Source organism: Narcine bancroftii, chromosome 8, assembly GCF_036971445.1.
Source record: "Narcine bancroftii isolate sNarBan1 chromosome 8, sNarBan1.hap1, whole genome shotgun sequence".
Classification (NCBI taxonomy): Eukaryota; Metazoa; Chordata; class Chondrichthyes; order Torpediniformes; family Narcinidae; genus Narcine; species Narcine bancroftii.
In genome coordinates, this window is record NC_091476.1 from 21,279,143 (window position 1) to 21,300,640 (window position 21,498).

General features: G+C 39.3%; 1 protein-coding gene across 8 annotated transcripts in view; it reads right to left on the reverse strand.

Annotated features, from left to right (window-relative positions):
• LOC138740462 (ribose-phosphate pyrophosphokinase 1) overlaps positions 1–20,535 on the reverse strand; it is a 43,366-nt gene extending 22,831 nt beyond the window's left edge. For 3 of the 8 annotated variants that reach the window (XM_069893120.1, XM_069893117.1, XM_069893116.1), the window contains exons 1-5: positions 20,219–20,444; positions 15,088–15,271; positions 11,334–11,432; positions 8,941–9,065; positions 449–622 (exon numbers count right to left, since the gene is read on the reverse strand). In XM_069893120.1, the coding sequence (XP_069749221.1) occupies positions 449–622; positions 8,941–9,065; positions 11,334–11,432; positions 15,088–15,271; positions 20,219–20,340 (704 nt within the window). In that variant the 5' untranslated portion in view covers positions 20,341–20,444. The other 5 variants (XM_069893119.1, XM_069893118.1, XM_069893123.1 and 2 more) reach the window with 5 other exon arrangements.
• Positions 20,536–21,498: the final 963 nt, after the last annotated feature.

Below are 21,498 nucleotides of genomic sequence, written 5' to 3' on the forward strand. Positions count from 1 at the left end.
TGCTGTATCAAACTGATCTGCCAGATGAGATTGGTATTATTACAATAAAAAAACCCAGAAGTTACCATTTTCTTTAAGGTGATGTATATGACACCACTTCCACAAGTCCTGAAGGGGGAATACAGGGAGTTAGGAAGGAAGCTAAAAAGCAGGACCTCAAGGGTGCTAATCTCTGAACTTTTGCCAGTACCATGCACTGGTGATGAAAGAGGTAGGTTTTTCCAATGAGAGTGGTGGGTGCATGGACTCCATTGCTGGTAACAGTGGTGGAGGCAGGTACAATAAGATCTATTAGATAGGTACATGGAGCTGAGAAAAATGGAGGGTTATGCAGTAGGGAAATTCCAAACAGTTATTGAAGTGTAGGTTAATTCTCCTATAGACTGAAGAGCCTGTACAGTGCTGTAGATTTCAATGTTCTACGAGTCTTATTAATCCAACAACTCACTTGTCTGCAGCATGGCAAATTGTGCCACAGGTGTCTGCCATGTCATCAACCAGGATAGCTACTCGATCCTTAACATCACCAACCAAAACCATTCTGTCAACTTCATTGGCTTTTTTACGCTCCTTGTGAATCAGTGCAAAATCTACATTCAGCCGGTCAGCGATAGATGTAACTCTAAAATTTAAAAGTAAACATGTTAAGGCTATCCTTTTCCCTTAGTGCTAATATAAAAAATATGTTCAAGCAGCAAACAAGAATTATATTTATCCAAACAGATTTTTTTGCTGCCACTCAGCTTCCTGAAGTGAATGCTGATACAATTAAGAATTATAGTGGTTCCCCCCTTATCTGCAGTTTTGCTTTTCATGATTTCAGTTACCCATGGTCTGAAAATATTAAATGGAAATTTTCAGAAATAAACAATTCCTAAGTTTTAAATTGCACGCCGTTCATCATGCGTGATGAAATCTTGTGCCATCCCGCCAGGGACATGAATCATCCCTTTGACCAGTGTATCAGTGTATCCACACTGTATTCACTACCCACCTATTAGTCACTTAGTAGCTGTTTTGCTTATCAGAGCGCCTTTCGTGGTATCAGAGCTTGTGTTCATAACCAATACACATTTACAAAATGTAATACAGTATAGTTATAATTGTTCTATTTTATTATTAGTTATTGTTAATCTCTTATTCTACCCAACTTATGTTAAAATTTAGCATACGTATGCATGTACAGGAAAAAAGTATATATATATATATATATATATATTTATATATATTTATAGGGTTCGGTACTAAGCATAGTTTCAGGCATCAGCTGGGGTGGGGGTCTTGGAATATATCCCCCGCAGATGAGGGGGAACTACTGTACATGCTGTTACCACATCATCCAGGGGCAGCACAGTTGGCGCAGCAGTTAGTGCAATCCCTTTACAGTACCAATGATCGGGACCAGGGTTTGAATCCCACGCAGTCTGTAGGGAGTTTGTACGTTCTCCCCGAGTCTGTGTGGGTTTATTCTAGCGGCTCTGGTTTCCTCCCACTGTTCAAAATGTACTAAGGGTGTAAACTGGGCAGCATGGAATAGTGACCTGAAATTGCCTGTTATGGTGCTGCATGTTTAAATTTTAAAAAATTAAATTTGAAGAAATGAATGGTACTATTGTACTATTTAAGATGCACAGAAGTCAATCAATTAAGTCTCTATTTATGAATAATCCTTTGACTTTTAGGGTAAACATTCTTGATTCATGAACCTTTTACTGCTGCGAAGAACCATGGTTAAAATAACAATTGAAATACCATTCAAGTCAAGAGCTGGTTAGCTGTCAACTAAAATGGTAATTACCTCCATAAATGCCTCAGGGAATGGGGAGGATGTGCAGTAGAAGTCTGGGTTTATGGCAAAGAGCCAGCAAAGGGAGCACATTGGAGAGAGCTGGGACAGTAATATCTTGTATGTTTCTATTTGGTGAGTACCCTAAATGTTTCTTTTTATTACCCAAGTTTCACTGTACACAATTCCTTGAAAGTGGCATCACAGGTAGACAAGGTGGTGATTTAGTCATATGGCACACTGCCTTTTTTGGACCAAGAACTGAGAATAAGAGTTGGGCTGTCATGTAACAAGATGCTGGTATCACATCTGGAATATTGTGTGCTGGTTGTCATGTTATATAAAAAAATGAGATTAAGGGAGGGTACAGAAAGATTCACAGGTTGTTGCTGGACGTGCTCTTGTGTGAAAAGGAGAGGATGAAGAAAATGAAGTTGAAGGTTGACCTTGGAACTACAATATCATGAGGGGGAAAGATAAACTAGATGACCATAATCTTTTCCTCAGGTATGGGAGTATAAAACTAAAGGGCATAGGTTTAAGATGAGAGGGAAAGGATTTAAATAGAGGATTTGAGAGGCATGTTTTGGGTATATGAAAACGAGCTGTCAGAGGAAATAGTAGGCATTTGGACAGATTCATAGATACAAGAGGTTTAAAGGAAGTACAGGCTAGTGTATAACTGATTCTGCAATAAATCAATACTACAGTAGTTCCCCCTTTATCCATGGAGGATGTTCCAAGGTCCCTGCCTGAAACCATGGATAGTACCAACTCTATACAGGGTATGCGCCACTTAGCTTCCACAATACATTCTGTGAAATTGTGCTTTATGCAGTGTATGTTGTGCAAACACCACATTATATACTTAGCAAAACTATATGGGATACAAATAAAAAGTTTACAGGTACACTACAATAAGAATATTTGAGTTCACAAGATGTTCAGAAAGCTTCAAGATGAGATTTAATACTATGCTATTGCAAAAATCAGAATTTATTAGTTTTTTTAAAACAGCAAATTGAAATTTTTATTGGTATTAACTGTAATTCTGTTTCTAGTCATTTTGTTTTATGGGATGCAATGAAAGCTTTTTTGCGAGGCCAAATTATCAGTTATGCTTCTAAAGTAAAGAAGGAGAGAATTAAAGAGATTGAAGACTTAAACTGCTACTGAAAAAGAATTTCAAAAACATGCTACCGAAAAGCAAAAGAATCAGTTAACTAATTTAAAATTTAAATATAATGAATTACAAACATATCGGTTTGAATGTTTAATGAATCAAACTAAGCATAAGTTTTATGAATGGGGTGAGAAAGCTCAAAGTTTTGTCATGGCAATTAAAAAAGGAACAATTATCTTGGATTGTACCAGCGATTAGAAAGAAATCAGGTATTACTTTTAATCAAAAGGAGATTAATGAGGAATTTTGTAATTTCTATAAACAATTGTATATTTCAGAATGTAAAGATGTAACTGGAGACGCAATAGATTCTTTCTTGAAAAATATTAACTTGCCACAATTGAATCAAGACGATAGACAAGAGTTAGAAAAACCTTTTACAGATGATGAAATAGAAATGGCAATAAGAGATATGCCGAATGGAAAGGCACCTGTTGAAGATGGGTTTTCTATAGAGTTTTATAAAGTTTTTTTATGCTGATGTATCTTCTATTTATAAGGATGTATTACAACAAACTTATAATACTTTTCAATTACCCGAGTCTTGTTCTATTGCAATAATTACGGTTATACCAAAAAAAGATAAAGACCCTTTACAGGTTTCTTCTTATAGACCAATATCGTTGTTAAATGTAAATTATAAAATTGTAGCTAAAATTATGGCTAATAGATTAGCTCAATATCTGCCTAAAATTATACATGGTGATCAAACGGGATTTATAAAAAATAGGTATGCGTCAGATAATATTTTACGGTTAATAACCTTGATAAATCTAAATTTCAGTTGAATTATCCAATAGTGGTTTCATTGGATGCAGAAAAGGCTTTTGATAGAGTGGAATGGAAGTTTCTGTTCAAAGTACTTGAGAAATTTAGTTTTGGTTCTTCATTTATTGGATTGATAAAGGCTTTATATAATAGCCCGAAGGTTAGAATTGCTGTTAATGGCCAAATTTCAGAATCTTTTAGTTTGACAAGATCTACTAGACAAGGATGTCCGTTGTCACCTGCTTTATTTGCTATAGTTATTGAACCTTTAGCACAATTAATACGTCAAAATGAAAATGTTAAAGGTATGAGAGTTCTGAATGAGGAATACAAGATTAATTTATTTGCTGATGATGTTTTATTATATTTGGTGGATCCGGATACTTCTTTACCTGCAATTCAAGAATGTTTAGAAATTTATGGCCAATTATCTGGTTATAAAGTAAATTGGGCTAAAAGTGAAATTTTGCCAATTTGTAAAGATGATTATTCAGTGGATAAAAATATTACAAATTTGAAGTGGACTACACAAATTAAATATTTAGGAATTAATGTTAATATGAAATTTCAAGAATTATACTCAATTAATTATCTTCCTTTAATAAAAAGGATTAAATTAGATTTGATTAGGTGGAGGGATCTACCTTTAGGTTTACTAGGAAGGATTAATACCATAAAAATGAATATTTTTCCTAGAATATCTGTTTCAATCAATTCCTTATTTAAAAAAAAAGTTTTTTTAAGGACTTGTATAAAGCGATTAGAGAATTTTTATGGAAGGGAAAATTTCCAAGAGTAGCAATGAGAAAATTGATGTGGGATTTTCAATTTGGAGGTTTAAGATTACTGAATTTTCAGCATTATTATGAAGCAGCTCAATTTAAATTTCTTAGTGCATTAATGAATATGGACAAACCACCTAGTTGGGTAAAGATAGAAATGGCGGTTATTTTAGAAACATTTCCTCACGAGTTTTTGTTTCGAGGGAATAAAAATTTACTACGAACTTACGATGTGCCAATATTGAAACATTTATTGAATTTATGGACAAGTAAACTTTAAAAATTGGGACTTAAAAATATATATTCTGAAAGATTGCCATTATATAAATAATCAACTTGTTCCTTTTACGGTCTCCAATGCCACTTTGAAACAATGGGAAAAGAAGGGAATAAAAAATTTATCTGATTGTTTTTCTGAGGGTTGTTTTGGTTCCTTTGACGAATTACAAAGGAAATATGGTATTAGTGGAAATTCTATATTTGTATATTATCAATTAAGATCTTTTGTAAAACAGTTATGTGGTCGACATATGATTTTATTACCTGAATCTAGTTTTGAAGAATATGTACTTTCAATATCAAAAAAGGGATATATATCTGATTTGTATTGTATTTTACAAGAAATTGATAGTAAAAAAGACTGGGATAAAGATAAGTTGAAATGGGAAAAAGATTTAGGACATAAAATAGCTGAAGAAGCTTGGATGGAAATTTGTCAGAATAGTATTCGGAAATTAATTAACGCTAGACTAGCGATGATTAATTATCATTTTATTCATCAGCTATATTTAACGCCGGAGAAATTTAAAAAATTTGGTCTAAGTTGGATTCTTGTTTTCGATGTGATCAGACGGCCAATACTTTTTTTGCATACTGTTTGGCTTTGTGATCGATTGCAACAGTTTTGGAAAGGTATTCAATCTATTTTTAACAGTTTATATAATATCCATCTTGTATTAGATCCCGATATATTTTTATTAGGGAACATGCAATCATTAATTGATTTAGGTTTAGAGGATTATCAGATTTCCTTTATCTATTTAGCTTTAGTCGTGGCTAAGAAATGTATAGCACTTACTTGGAAAGATAAAAATATATTAACTTTAGATAAGTGGTATTTGGAGATGAAATTTTGTTTGGCGAGAAATCAGACTGCTCAAACTACAGGGGAATCACGTTGCTCTCCATTGCAGGCAAAATCTTCGCTAGGATTCTACTAAATAGAATAATACCTAGTGTCGCCGAGAATATTCTCCCAGAATCACAGTGCGGCTTTCGCGCAAACAGAGGAACCACTGACATGGTCTTTGCCCTCAGACAGCTCCAAGAAAAGTGCAGAGAACAAAACAAAGGACTCTACATCACCTTTGTTGACCTCACCAAAGCCTTCGACACCGTGAGCAGGAAAGGGCTTTGGCAAATACTAGAGCGCATCGGATGTCCCCCAAAGTTCCTCAACATGATTATCCAACTGCACGGAAACCAACAAGGTCGGGTCAGATACAGCAATGAGCTCTCTGAACCCTTCTCCATTAACAATGGCGTGAAGCAAGGCTGTGTTCTCGCACCAACCCTCTTTTCAATCTTCTTCAGCATGATGCTGAACCAAGCCATGAAAGACCCCAACAATGAAGACGCTGTTTACATCCGGTACCGCACGGATGGCAGTCTCTTCAATCTGAGGCGCCTGCAAGCTCACACCAAGACACAAGAGAAACTTGTCCGTGAACTACTCTTTGCAGATGATGCCGCTTTAGTTGCCCATTCAGAGCCAGCTCTTCAGCGCTTGACGTCCTGCTTTGCGGAAACTGCCAAAATGTTTGGCCTGGAAGTCAGCCTGAAGAAAACTGAGGTCCTCCATCAGCCAGCTCCCCACCATGACTACCAGCCCCCCCACATCTCCATCGGGCACACAAAACTCAAAACGGTCAACCAGTTTACCTATCTTGGCTGCACCATTTCATCAGATGCAAGGATCGACAATGAGATAGACAACAGACTCGCCAAGGCAAATAGCGCCTTTGGAAGACTACACAAAAGAGTCTGGAAAAACAACCAACTGAAAAACCTCACAAAGATAAGCGTAAACAGAGCCGTTGTCATTCCCACACTCCTGTTCGGCTCCGAATCATGGGTCCTCTACCGGCACCACCTACGGCTCCTAGAACGCTTCCACCAGCGTTGTCTCCGCTCCATCCTCAACATCCATTGGAGCGCTTACACCCCTAACGTCGAAGTACTCGAGATGGCAGAGGTCGACAGCATCGAGTCCACGCTGCTGAAGATCCAGCTGCGCTGGATGGGTCACGTCTCCAGAATGGAGGACCATCGCCTTCCCAAGATCGTATTATATGGCGAGCTCTCCACTGGCCACCGTGACAGAGGTGCACCAAAGAAAAGGTACAAGGACTGCCTAAAGAAATCTCTTGGTGCCTGCCACATTGACCACCGCCAGTGGGCTGATAACGCCTCAAACCGTGCTCTTGGCACCTCACAGTTTGGCGGGCAGCAACCTCCTTTGAAGAAGACTGCAGAGCCCACCTCACTGACAAAAGGCAAAGGAGGAAAAACCCAACACCCAACCCCAACCAACCAATTTTCCCTTGCAACCGCTGCAATCGTGTCTGCCTGTCCCGCATCGGACTTGTGAGCCACAAACGAGCCTGCAGCTGATGTGGACTTTTTACCCCCTCCATAAATCTTCGTCCGCGAAGCCAAGCCAAAGATGGAAAGGATATCTTTTTCAATTCAGGATAGGATGTCTTTTTATAAGTTAAAGTGGTCTCCGTTTGCTAATTATATGCATTTAAGTTTGATTTAAATATATGTTTAAGCATGATATTTTAGTATTGATAAATTTTTTTTGTTAGAATTTTTTTTAGGTTAAGTTTTATCTCTTTTTTTGTAAGTGGGTATTTTTTTCCATATATATTATTAATTTTATTAACTCTTCACTCTTTATTGGGGGGAGGGAGGGTTGGACTAATTTTAAGTTAGATTACTAATATTGTGTTACAATTAACGGGGGGGGGGGTTATTTTGTGTAGCTTTCTGATGTAATATTGTAATCATACCATTTTAATTTTTTAAAATTTTTCTTTAAATGTAATTCTCTATTGTATTCATGTTATAAATTTTTAAATAAAGTCTTCAAGGTACACTACAATAAGTAGGGATCAGTGTGGGGACCAACACAGGGCTGTGGGGAGAGAGTGGGGCAGTGGGATTAGTTTCAGACAGTGGATAACTAAAATCGCAGATGGGGGGGGGGGAAGAAAGAGAAGAAATATATGTTTTGATACAATGGGAATTGCTTTCTTGATTAATGCACCAACTGAAGAATTTTCAAACCCAACAAAACAAATCCCAAACTGGCAACTCTGTTATGGTAGAAGTATCAGTTCAGATCTCACCATTTATAAGGTGAGATAAAACAAGAATCCAATAATCAATATTTGTAACTATCATTTAAATAAGAGAGCTCTAAAATTAGGTGAGAAAACAAAAAATTCTGATAGAATTAAATGCACACAGATCTGTCAAGACCACATTTATTGGAAGTAACAGGATAATCTTGAAAGCCCACAAACTTTGTGATTTGAAATGTCATTAAAGGCCAAAGATGTGACAAATCTTCAAACCGATCTGGAAAATATAGACTTGCCAGAATTGAGAGCTTTACTGGCTAGTTAGCAAAGCTTTACAAGTATCCAGAATTAGGACAAGCACACCAAGAAGTGTTTTCAGCAACAAATGACTACTCAAAAAGAAATTTTCCACTTGACTCAATTTGGTCTGATTGTAATCTTATCTATTTATTTTCCAAAAGCCAAACAAAATTGAAACAAGGTTGGTTTAGTCATTCTGCCTAATTCAAAGAGGGGTATTTCCACAATTAAAAATTAAATGAGTGTATGTGGCAGCATACAAGACCCCCCACCCCCCCCCCCCCACCATTTCAGCAGGGAATGTTAAAAATTTAAATTTTTTAAAAGTATATGTTTTAGTGTATTTATAGGTAAGCAGGTCCACGTCTTAGTGAACTTACGGGTAGCGCAGCTCTTGCAAGACCTGGCCTTGGTGGCTGCCATGTTGTATTTGGCGTGTCATTGAGAGTAAAACATGTGTTTCTTCTATGTTCAAAGCAGTAGCAGCTCAGGGGGGTGGGGGGGGGTGGTGCCTTCAAGTGGCATCCCAGAGAGACCTCACTCCATGATACTAGGTGGACAGCACCTAGTGGCCTGATATTGAGGCCAGGCAATACCTTGCTCTCCAAAATGTCTCCTTCGCACATAAAACACAGGGGGATTTTTGGAGCGATATTTTAAGAAGGGGGGGAAATACAATAGATATCAGACTGACCTGAGATTATGTGCTTTATAATAATCAAAATCAAACATCTGCCCCTTCTAAACACTCACCTTTTTGCTCCACCTGCATCAGGAGAGACAATGATACAATTTTTCCACTCTAGAATGTTCTCCCTAATCCACTTAAGCACTGCTGGCTCAGCATACAAATTATCCACTGGAATATCAAAGAAACCCTTTGGGGGAAAAAAAAACAAGAATAAGGAGGAAATGAAATAATGCACAAAGACCCATTAGGCTGTCAGCATTGTTTAGAGAAAATATAGAGGTTGTGCTGCCATGTTATATGGTGCAAGACTTTGAGCAATTACAAATGTAATTTTTGGGTTATCCATAGCTTATTTTGAATGATTGGCTCATTTTAAGCACGAAAATCAAATGGGCAAATCTAACAAATGTAAAGTGGAAGGAATTTTAAAAAGTTTAACTGCTTTTTTTTTACTGACAGGCCTCGCAACAAAGTCCAGCCTCTAAAAGGAAGGCAAGTTCTAACTAAGTGGCCACCTTGGAAGAGCTATTTTGAAAAAGGCTGTTTCATGATCAAAATTCTCTTGTTTAGGTTTAATTGCAGTCTTTGAGGATTGAAGCTTTAGCTGAGGTAGAGCAATGAAAAGCAATAGCAAGTCAGAGCAAAGCCCATCCTTTTTTAAAAAAAAACAGGACTGACTACAGAAGGTAGAAATAGCAGTCAATGGAGCAATATTTTCTTCCTGTGAAATTATACAATTTGGGATATCAGATGTTCCTCACAACTACATTTGCAGGAAGTGTCCAGAAGCATTCCTCCCAGATCATGTGGATTGGCTGAAGTAGAAGTTGATCTCAAGTGTCAATCACTCAAGAGGCAGAAAATGTTGATGATCACAAATTTTGGTGTTATTGTCAAAACTTACTAATCTTGCCACTACATTCCCATCAAATGTATTAATGCACATGGAAACAAGAGAATTGACCCAGTTACACTGTACAAACTTTCAATCTGTAAAACAAGCTTCAACTACCACCCTCTGTCTCCTCCCACCAAGCCAATTTTGTATCGTTGGATAGCTCACATCTCGTATGTTCTAGCCTCCACACCAGCCTGCTATGTGGACTTTGTCAAAGATCTTGCCATGACCCATGTAGTCAATGCCCACTGCCTGCCCGTGTCAGTGCTATTTCCTGCAGCACCACGCACATCATTTTGATCCTTTATGGGGTTCTCTCTCCCCAACTACACTCTTGCTCTTAGAATCTTTTGGGGATTCTACTTTACATTATCCACCAGGGAAATTAGGAGGATCCTTTTTGCTCTCCTCATTTCCTTAAGATTACACATATCCCTTAATACTCCTCAAGGGATTTGCTTGATCCCAGCTGCCTATACCCTAAAGATTCCTCATCAACCAAGACTCCTGAATTTTGCCAGCTTTGAACTCGAAAAGGAACACATTAGCCCTGAACACATGCCACTCTTGAAAGCCTCCCAGTTGCTGGACATCCCTTCAACTGCAAACAACCTCTCCCAATCAACTTGCAGTGTGTTGTATGCACTGCTGATCATTTCAGGATAAACAAGTTGTGATTACAGTAGAGAGGGTGCAGAAAGTATTCACAAGGATGTGGGCAGATTGGAGGGCCTGAGCCATCAGGAGAGAGAGTTTCTCTGGAGCAAAGGAGGCTGGCAGGTACTTGATAGCGGTGCATAAAATTATAGAAGGCACAGATAGCCAGCCTGTTTCCCATGGTAAAGGGTAGAGGTTTAAGGTGAAGGAGAGGAAGTTCAAAAAGGATCTGAGGATACATTTATCATGCGCAGAATTTGGTATCTGGAATGAGTTACCAGAGGACAATAGTGGAGGCAGAAGTAACATTTTAGGAGAAAAATTATTGAATGAGGAAGGCAGGAATGGCAAGTGTGATTGGCAGAGAAAGACATGATGACCAGAAAAAACATGGCTTGTTTCAGTGTTGTACACCTTTATATTCATTCTGAGTCTTTAATGATCAATTATACTAGGTACAGTTCTAGAAGTTGATCAGTCCTCTGGTACCTCAAAAAGTCCATTTATTCACAATCTGCTCAAACCTTGTTGATCTGTTCGTACAGGGTTCCTTAATTCTGGCACTATTGATTAAATATTGTTTGGCACCAGGTAAAGTTATCAAAGATTCCTGCCTGAATGCTTTTTATACAAGGATTATGACCAAACCTTGCTCTGCCTAGCTCCAAACTTAAACACATTGCACAATGAAGTCATAGTTAAGGGAAAAAAAAGCAATTAAAATTCTCTGGTCAGGGATCTAGTTATACAAATCTATCAGCTCCAAGAAGTGTCCCCACAAGTTAAGTGGTTTAAAATTGAAATAAAAACTGAATGGGGTTAAAGCTAGCTGTAGTTGTACCTCGTGAGCCAGATCATTTTCCTGATGAATCATATTTCTTCCATTCAAGTACAGCCTACCTGTATTTGAGAGGCATGAAGATCCATAGTAATGATGTGATCTGCACCAGCCACAGACAACATGTTAGCAACCAATTTTGCAGAAATAGGAGCTCGACTCTAAAAACAAGAACTCAAGATTACAAACATCCCCAAGAATAAAATAAAAGTTAATTTTATACATTCCTTTAGTTTTTGGTTCTGCAGAGAAACATTCTTTGTAAAGGATTAAGTTGAAGTATTTTTATTGGGTTAATATAAAAATCCATTGGGGTAGCCCTGTACTCTTACTGCATGATATGGGAGGTCAGGGACAGCACAAATGTTCCTGATGACACCTGCAAAAGGTCCATTCAGATGCAACTCCTGGGAGACAGTGTTAGGGAGGCATAGGCAATCACAGATAGGAGTTACAAAGAGACAGTCACACCACACAGATAGGAGACAGCTAATTGGATGACTGAGAGAAGTGGGGGGAGAAAGAGAGAGACAGTGCACAGTAGTCCTGCGGCCGTTCCCCTCAATAAGTATACGGTTTTAGATACTATGGGGGGGGGAAAACAACCTCCCAGGGACAAATTGCAGTGGCCAGGTCTCTGGCTCAGAAGGGGGAAAAAGAGGAGCGCTCTTGTAATTGGGGACTCGCTGGTTAGGGGAGCAGACAGGTTGAGATCAGAGCTCCCGGTTGGTACATTGCCTCCCAGTTGCCAGGGTCAGTGATGTCTCTGATCAAGTACACAGCATTCTGGAGGAGGGGGGGGGATGTTGGGGGACAAGCAGCTGGATGTTGTGGTCCTCTTGGGGAACAATGACAGAAGTGGGGATGAGGTCCTGAAGAAAGAATACATGGTGTTAGTAAAATTAAAGAGCTGTCTCTGCTACACGCTAGAGAAGGTAAGAATAGGAAGATGTGATTGATGAATGCATGCCTAAAGAGTTGGTGCAGATCTTCACATTTGTGGATCATTGGGATCTCTTCTAGGGAAAATCTGACCTGTATAAAGGGGACAGGCTGCAGTTGAACTGGAGGGGGGTGGGGGGGGGAAATCAATATCCTGTTGGGCAGGTTTGCTAGAGCTGTTGGGGAGGGTTTAAACTAGTTTGCTTGAGGAGGGGGGAAGAAGGTGAAGAGATTAGGGTAGAATACCATCTAAATTTGAAGGGAGAGGGGAACCAGAATGTTAAAGTTAATGAATTTTTTTTGGGGGGGTGAAGTGGGCTGGTAAAAGTAGATAGTAATCAAAGGAGTGTATATGTTGGCGGGGAAGAAACCATTCTCTTAAGTGTATATATTTCAATGCAAGGAGGATTGTAAGAAAGGTTGGTGAGCTTAGAGCATGGATTGACACTTGGAAATATGATATTGTAGCCATCAGTGAAACTTGGTTGCTGGAGGGGCATGATTGGCAGATAAATATTCCAGGATTTCATGGCTTTAGGCACTATAGAGTTACATTGTTTGTTAGAGAAAACATTTCAGTGGTGCTATGGCGGATGGATTGGAGGGCTTGTCCAGTGAGGCCATTTGGGTGGAAGTGATGAATGGGGAAGGCATGAAAACATTACTAGGAGTGGAATGAGGGAATTAGAGGAGCAAATTTTGTAAGAAGATAGCATATGTGTAACATAAGGTGGTAATTATAGATTTTACCTTTCCATACTGGGACACCCATACTGTAAAAGGGGTGGATGGGTTAGGGTTTGTCAAATGTGTTCAAGGTTGTTTACTAAGTCAATACATAGAAGAAATGACTAGACGGGGAGTAGTATTGGATTTCCTATTAGGGAACGAGATGGGTCAGGTGACAGAAGTTTGTGTTGGGGAACACTTTGGATCTAGTGATCACAATACTATTAGTTTTAGGTTAATAATGGAGAAGTATAGGGCTGGACCAAAGGTTGAGATTCCTGATTGGAATAAGGCAAATTCTGAAGAGATGTGAAAGGATTTAAAGGGTGTGCAATGGATTAATTTATTTTCAGGGATGTAACAGATAAATGGGACTAGGTGGAGGTGTTCAGCAGGGCCAAACTGGCTTGTTTCTGTGCTGTAATTGTTATGTGGTTATATAATCACATTGCAATCCATTCAATTAAAAAAAAATCAAATTGTTGCAAGAGAAGCCACCTTGCACACTTTTCAATCTTGGCATGGCCATCTAACTCCAATGTCTTTCTTGTACAGGTCAATGGCACAAAATATTTGCATTCACTCTTTCCCCTCCCACCACAAATTTTAAAAAAATTAAATTAAATTAAAACAGAGCACAGTAAGCATCCATGCCATCCAATTTACACCCAATTAACCTACACCCTGGTACGTTTTGAATGGTGGGAGGAAACTTGAGTTCCTGGGAAAAATCCATGCAGACACAGGGAGAATGTACAAACATCTTACAGACACCACAGTATTTGAACCCGGCGGTCCCTGCCACTATAAAGGTGTTGCACTAACCACTACACCAACCGTGCCTTCTTCTCTCATTAGACCTCTTGTTTTGCAAAATTAATTCTGTAATCCTGAAAAGGAGTTATCTTTTGATTTGGTCCATCCTCATGCTACCTTTGTCAGATAACCCACATAACTTGCTGGGAACTATCATCACGTCAGCACGAGCTTGACCAATCACAAATTCCCATACTTGTTCAACATCTGGTTTATGGACCAAGTACAATTTCTTACACTGGGATGACTGAAGCAATGTCCTTGGTTTCTACTACAATCCCCATATCAATGCTGATTCCACACCCCTCTTCCACCACTATCAAAAATGAACTAGATGACTGGTAAACCTGACATTCTGTACCACTTTATTATTCTTTTGACTTGAATTTCAATCAATCGCAATAATTATCTGCTTTCACCTCCATAAATTGCACACCCCTCATCCCCTCCACTCAACCCATTACAGATCAACTCTCATTATTCCAATCTTGGCCAGGCTCCTATACCTCAAACCCAGATTTCTGTACATTATCCACATCAAGTTCTGGCCAAATCTATTCTTGCTGGTCTATATCGGCACTTAATTCGTAATATCTCTATTTGCAATACTAGGCATCACTTGACTCTCAACTGTCACCCACTCTGCTCATGTTTTAAGGTGTTTCTGGCATCTGGAATTTCCCCCTTAAAACCACACACTCCTCTGTACAGTTTGGGGTTTTCAATCAATTGGCAGGAGTATAATTAGAAAGATTTTATTCAAGGCAAGTTTATTTATCATCAGATTGCACAAGTTGTCCAAAAAGTATTGAATAAAGCCAAAGATGACAGTAGGCCATAACTACATTACAAGCATCAAATGGGGTAACTGTTCACAAGTGGAACTAGTTTATGATACGATGAGACAAGGGGCATTTTCCAACTCTTTAAAACAGGCTATTTATGTTTGTACACAAAGAGTATAAATATCAGTCAGCTAACCAAGTTTTGAGGTGGATTCTTCAAACTACTTGGATTAATACATTGATTAGCTTGAAACAATGAAAAATTAAGAATATGTTAGATATCTCACTAACATCATTTGACTAACTAACCTGTGAGTAAATATATTGATCAATCATCAAAATTTATTTGAAAAATAATAAAATCACGCTACTTGTCCCTTTGACAACTTGTGATCATTAGAAAAAAATTTCAGTTCCTCCAAGCACTCCCATATCCATTAAAATCTCTTACCAAGCTATTGACATCTATAAAAAACATCCATATTTTTGTCAGTCACTATTAATAAGTATACACTTGATTGACAGGGGAAAAAACCAATCCTACCTTGTCTTTCTTGTCTTGTCTTGCGTAAGGGAAACAGGGGATTACTGCAGTAACACGGCAGGCTGAGGCAATTTTGCAGGCATTGATCATGATAAGTAACTCCATCAGATTGTCGTTGATTTCCCCACAACCACTTTGTACAATGTAAACATCTTCACCTCGAACACTCTCCCCAATCTCCACACTTCAGGGCAAGGAAGGAGAAAGAAAGAATGGAAAAAAGGTGAATTTTGTTTATTCAGCGATCATAGACGATAAACAGTGTGGAGACACTATGCAACATTAGTCAAATGGGACTGGAAAGTAAAGGGAAGGATGGGATAAAAATCAATCAGTACCCATTCATTCGAAGATTCAGGCTCTCCAGTCCAAGGAATGTTGTTTTAGCTGTATCCCAAAATGAGCTGGTTTTATAGTTTCCTCAAAATGAGCTAAGATCTCATTCAATTCATCCAAATCCATCCATTCTTCTAAAGTTCTGTAAATGAAACCAATTCCCAAGGTCACACCTTTCTCTGAACTGCTGCCCTTGATCCATTCCTAGTGATTAAAAGCCATAATTTCTGAAGGCTACAATGCACCCTCCAACCAGATGGCATAAACATTGACATCTCCAGTTTCTGCTAGGTTCCCCCATCTCTATCATTCCCTACCCCTATTAACTTTCCTCCAGCTTTGCTCCCCCTCACCTCTCTTTCCTGTCCCCTATCCTCCAGCTCTGGATCCCCAATCAATTCTCAGCTTTTCTCTCTTGCCTTCCTTGCCATCTCGGCTGATGGTCTCTTGGTTGTTGGCCTATGCTCCTCCCCTTGCCCCTTCTTTCTCCTCCCTATCTTTTTATTTAGGTGCTTGCCTGCTTTTTGCTCATACTTTGACAAAGGGCTCAGGCCTGAAATGTTGGTTATATACCTTTGCTTCCTCTGGACACTGTGGAACCTGCTGAGTTTCTCCAGCATTTACACTATCCAAAGGTTGTAATTCAGACAAAAGTGAAATTACTGATCAAAAGTTTGTCAATAATCTGGACCAGTCAAAGAACATAATTTGAGACTGATATTAAAGGACCAGAATGGAATGATTGAAATCTCAAAAGATTTTAATCACAAAGGTAAGGGACTACTTTAAAAATGGTGTGGATAAATTGAGAAACAACATGGATCAGAAAAGATTTATATATGGTTAACCTAGCAGGCAGTTTCCCACCCCGCCCCCCCAAATTATTTACAAAAAAAAATTCAGTCTTTTCACATCCTTGGTGACATATCCATTGTATTGTTACATACGTTCTATAATTATATCATTGCACCTTGTCAGTACATACACCAAATCTTTGGATGTGCTTATGTCTTTGAAAGATGAAAGCGTTCAAACTATTGAAATTAGACCTTTAATTAAATGCATAAACAAGTTATACCAGTAAAAACAAAATGCTGGAGAAGCTTAGCAGGTCAAAGTGTTCTTTATGTAGCAAAGGTAAAGATACATAACTGATGTTTTGGGCTTGAGCCCTTCATCAAAGTATGAGAAAATGCCGACAGGCATCCAAACAAAAGAGTGGGGGGGGGGGGGGGGTGGGAAGAAGGGGATGGCAAAGGCAAAAAATGATAGGTGGAGAAAGGAGGGAAGGGACAGCTGCAAATTGTGTCTTTACTCCAACCAACAGTGTCTCCATATTTTTGTGATTTACTTTTCCAGTATCAGTGTTATTTGTTCCACATTTGAGTATTGGTGGAGAGGTTTGCACGGCTGTAAAACTGAAACTCCACCTAACTGTGGTCAGACAAAACAATTGTAATCAATGTGCTTATATGTATACCCTATCCCTCCCCTATCTAACAAATATGCAGACTGCTGCCCACCTAGACAGTTTATCTTTTCTTTTAATTGCAACATGGGACAGTCAAACTCAAGGATTCGTGATTCTTCTGCCCAAACCAAACATGCATACATAAATGGGCCAGGTTACTAAATGCAAGTCCATCTTTTGAAATAATACAATCTTTGTGGAAAATCCCCCAAGTATTTTGGCGAGGTTGTTGGAGGGGAAAGAGAGTCCAGGATTTTGATCCAGTGTTAGCAAACAAAGAGCAACATAGTACCAAAATCACCACTACGTGAAACTTGGAGGACAAATTGTAGGTGGTGGATTTCCACATGATTACATCCCCATCCCAAGTAGCAGAGGCCAGGAATTGTAGGTTTGCTATTGAAGAAGCCTTGTCAAGTTGCTACAGTGCAATTTGGACATGGTACAGTGTAGTGACAGTTACCTGTGGTGGTGGAGTGAACAGTCAGGATGTTACATGAAGTCCCAGCCAAGTAGGGAACTTTGTCGTGACGACAAATTTAACCAAGTATGAATGGAGTTGCACTCTGACAAGAAAATATTTAATCATATATCTGACAGAGCCTTGATGATTTGGGAAAGTAGACAAATCAAGTGATATCAAAAACGTGCATTTATGATCACAGTATTTGTTGCTGGGTCAATTCAACTTCTGGCCAATATTAATGGCCTTTACCATGAACACAGGTGATGGTAGTCATGAATTTGCTGTTTATTACCAACAATTGGATATTCAACTCTCTTGCCAAAAATCATCAGCTGGGGTGCAAGTATTAACAGACATTAGCACAAACCCAGTCAGTCATATTTTGTTGCGTGAGCATGGGTTGTTTTATTATCAGCAGAATTGCAAACGGAAGATAACACAATGCAATCATCAACAAATATCCCATTACTGACCTTAAGACCAAAGGAAGGTTCAGTGTATACTGATAAGGATGTTTATTCTTTATACTTTGTTATTAGTGGCTATCTGGGTAACTTCAGATGGTCGGTTGAAAGTAACATTTGGGCTAATTCTGGGAAAGTATGATGCATTTTCTTCCGCAGCCAGTCAAATGGATTTTTAAAACCATAATCCAATAGTTTATACACAAACACAATGGATGAACTCAGCAGGTCCCTCCAGTGTCCACAGGAGGACTCCTTGAGACACCACAGGAGCCATTGAGTTTCTCCAGCACTTTTGTATGTAAAGTCCAATCACAGCATCAGCAGATTATGTTTCAAATCAGTAGATTCAGGATTTATTTTATTATGCTATTTTTCCAATCCAAATTATTTAATTGATGGAATTTAAATTCTATTGAATTCTGTGTACTTAGATCATTCTAATACACATGAATAAGGTATCCACTGTATTACCATTTATACTTTATTACTGTAATATCCAAGATTATAATATTTAAAGTACATGCAACAGAGAGTCTGTAATTAAATCTTACGAGTTACTTAATAAATGTTTTTTCCATTTCACTGAAAAAGACATTGCAAATTGAGCAACAATTAGTGTTAAAAGGAATGAGGGAGTCCCATTGGCAATTATTGACAAATAATCACAAGAAAATCCTGTTAAGCAATGTTAGCAAGTAGTATTGAGAATAAAAATGTAATCAAACATCTTATTTAAATGTTTAAATAAAATTGGAAATTCAAAACTAAATAATGTACATACCAACAAAACTCTAGAACTGGACCCACCCCAAAGCTTTAGGTGACAAGTTTAAGGTGAGGGGAGAGATTTAAAGGTGACCCAAAGAGCAGGTTTTTCCCACTCATGATGGGTATATGGAACAAGCCAGCAGAAGGGTGGTAGAGGCAGGTACAATTATAATATTTAAAATATATTTGGAAAGGTACATGAATAGGAAAGGTTTAGAGTAGTGGTTTTCAACCTTTTTCTTTCCACTCACATACCACCCTTACTAATCACAAAGCACTTATGGCATAGGGATTACTTAAAGTGGTATGTGAGTGGAAAGAAAAAAAGTTGAAAACCACTGGGTTAGAGGGAGATGGACCAAGTGGTATTAACATTGCTAGGTATCTTGGTCAATCTGGATGGGTTGGGATGATGGGCCTCAATATCCATTTGTGAGAAACCATCATCCAGAGGCAATGCAAGAATACAGCATTCCTACAATTAATTTTTTTTGTGGCTTGCAACAGTATCGATCAAGGTATTGTCCAATAGCATTTTTATTCACCACTTAATTCTAGAGGCAAGATGGTAAGAGAATAAAGAACATTATTTCAGGTGGTCAGTACTGGATCTTTCAGCCAACAGGCCCAGGTCGCCCAATTACAGGCAATTGGCCGACAACCCCTAGTACATTTTGAAGGATGGAAGGAAACCAGAGCCCCCGGAGGAAACCAACACAGACAGCGTGGGATCCAAAACCTGGTCCCGATCGCTGGTGCTGTAAGAGTGTTGCTCTACCTATGCTACCCATCATCCCTCTCTCATTTGGTTCTTGCCAATCTCAGTCTCTGCCCATCCCCACGTGGCTACAATTTCTATTTCCTGACATTTCCATCTGTCACCTATCTGCTCATGTTCAAACCCCCCCCCCCCACCCCGTATTTTCCTTTTACACTCACTCCCAATTCAGGGCCTTGAACTGAAAACGTTCACCAGGACTTTGCTTCTACAGAACCGGCTACCTTCTTCAAGCAGTCTATCTGCTCAATATTCCAACATTTGCAGTTGATTCAGACACGGCTTGAAACCATTACGAGTTGCGAGTGAAAGCAATACAAGACAAAATAACAGGTCTGATTAACAACTTATAAAACATTACGGTTTTTGGACGTAGTCTCTGCAATAATCGATCATCTGGCGTTGCTAAGGTTACACCAATTACAACAATAAAATTTAGGCTACCAATCCTAAAGCAAGTCTACACTGAGATTAAAATCTTTACGTCAGAAAAGGCACGGCTACCCTGGGAAGAATAGATTAAAAAAATACTATTTAAACGGCCCCCTCCTTGCTTCTCGCATTTTCTCCCAACCGCGACAGCGGCAACGTGCTGCTTTACCGCCAGTCAAAGCCCTCTGGGAAATGTAGTCCACCGCGCTGAATCTCCCAGCCGGAAGCAGCAGGGGAGGCGGACAACGGAAACTCCAAATCCCGACATGCCTTGCCACCAGCAGCATGGCCACGCTTTGACCGCAAGGCCACAGCAACTTTTAACACAGCCGACTCCCCCATTAAAGCGTCGAGAATCAGGCTGCCTCACCATCACTGTGGCCTACGAGCGTGGGCCCCCTCCTAATACTCACCACGTCTCCTGGTTACTGAATTTTTTCGTGACTACTTTCCCCAGCTCAAGCCCCAACCGATCGGAGATCTTCTGTGATAAATCCTGGTGAGAGCTTCCGCTGAAAATTTTGATATTAGGCATCTTGCGAACTTTTCTTAGAATAAATTAAAACAACTTTTTTTGTAATAGATGTGGATATAGAGAGAGACTGCAAATAAAAATTGGCGAGTCTCCGGTTTTAAAATCCTTACCCTACGCCACCATCTTTGGAGGGAACGGGTGGATGCGGAGTTCACGCATTTCATTAATCGGGGCGGGACTACCGCTCTTTGCGGGCTGCTGATTGGTCCCGGTGCTTGTCAATCCCCCCGCCCCGCCCGCACGGGTCACAAGGTCAGGAGCGCTTGCACGTTGATGAGAACAGGGTGAGCTGCGGATCAAGTTGACACCGAATCAGGCCACTGAAAATATTGGCTGTGGGTGTTGTAAATTTCAGACTGAAAATGTTGCAAATATTCAGCGTAACGTGTGAAGGGTAATGATCTTGTCTATTTATAACATAGTAAATATGTCAGTATTAAGCTAGACATTTCACAAACACCAAAACTGCAAAGTCTCAAAAATGGAGATGCAGAGGTCCGTTGTAAACTCCCCAGGATAGACTTGTCATAGAGGACAAGCAAAGGGGGGGGGGGGGTCACCAGACTGAGAAGGGGTCGATTTTTTTTTGCAAGGAGAGGTATACCCAATGGATCTATATATACACTCTTGGTTAGAAAAATGAGGGGTTTTATGTAGGCTGACTGAGTACATAGAGGGATGATGTTTCTCTTGGCTGGTGCAAGACCATCAATGTCTCGCTCTCAAAATAGGATATTGGCCATTCTGGAGAGATTAGAAAAAATTTCTTCAACTGGGTGGGTGTGGGGGTGGGGGTAGGGGTGGGGAGAGGGCTGATTCTTTGGCATTCTCAATCCAAGAAAGCTGTCTAAATTCAGTCACGGTCTATATTTAGGACAGATTTTTAGATATTAAAAGATTAAGACTATATGCCTTTTTGATCTATATAAAACAAAACAAAGGACTCTACATCACCTTTGTTGACCTCACTAAAGCCTTCGACACGGTGAGCAGGAAAGGGCTTTGGCAAATATTAGAGCGCCTCGGATGCCCCCCAAAGTTCCTCAACATGGTTATCCAACTGCACGAAAACCAACAAGGTCGGGTCAGATATAGCAATGAGCTCTCTGAACCCTTCTCCATTAAAAATGGCGTGAGGCAAGGCTGCATTCTTGCACC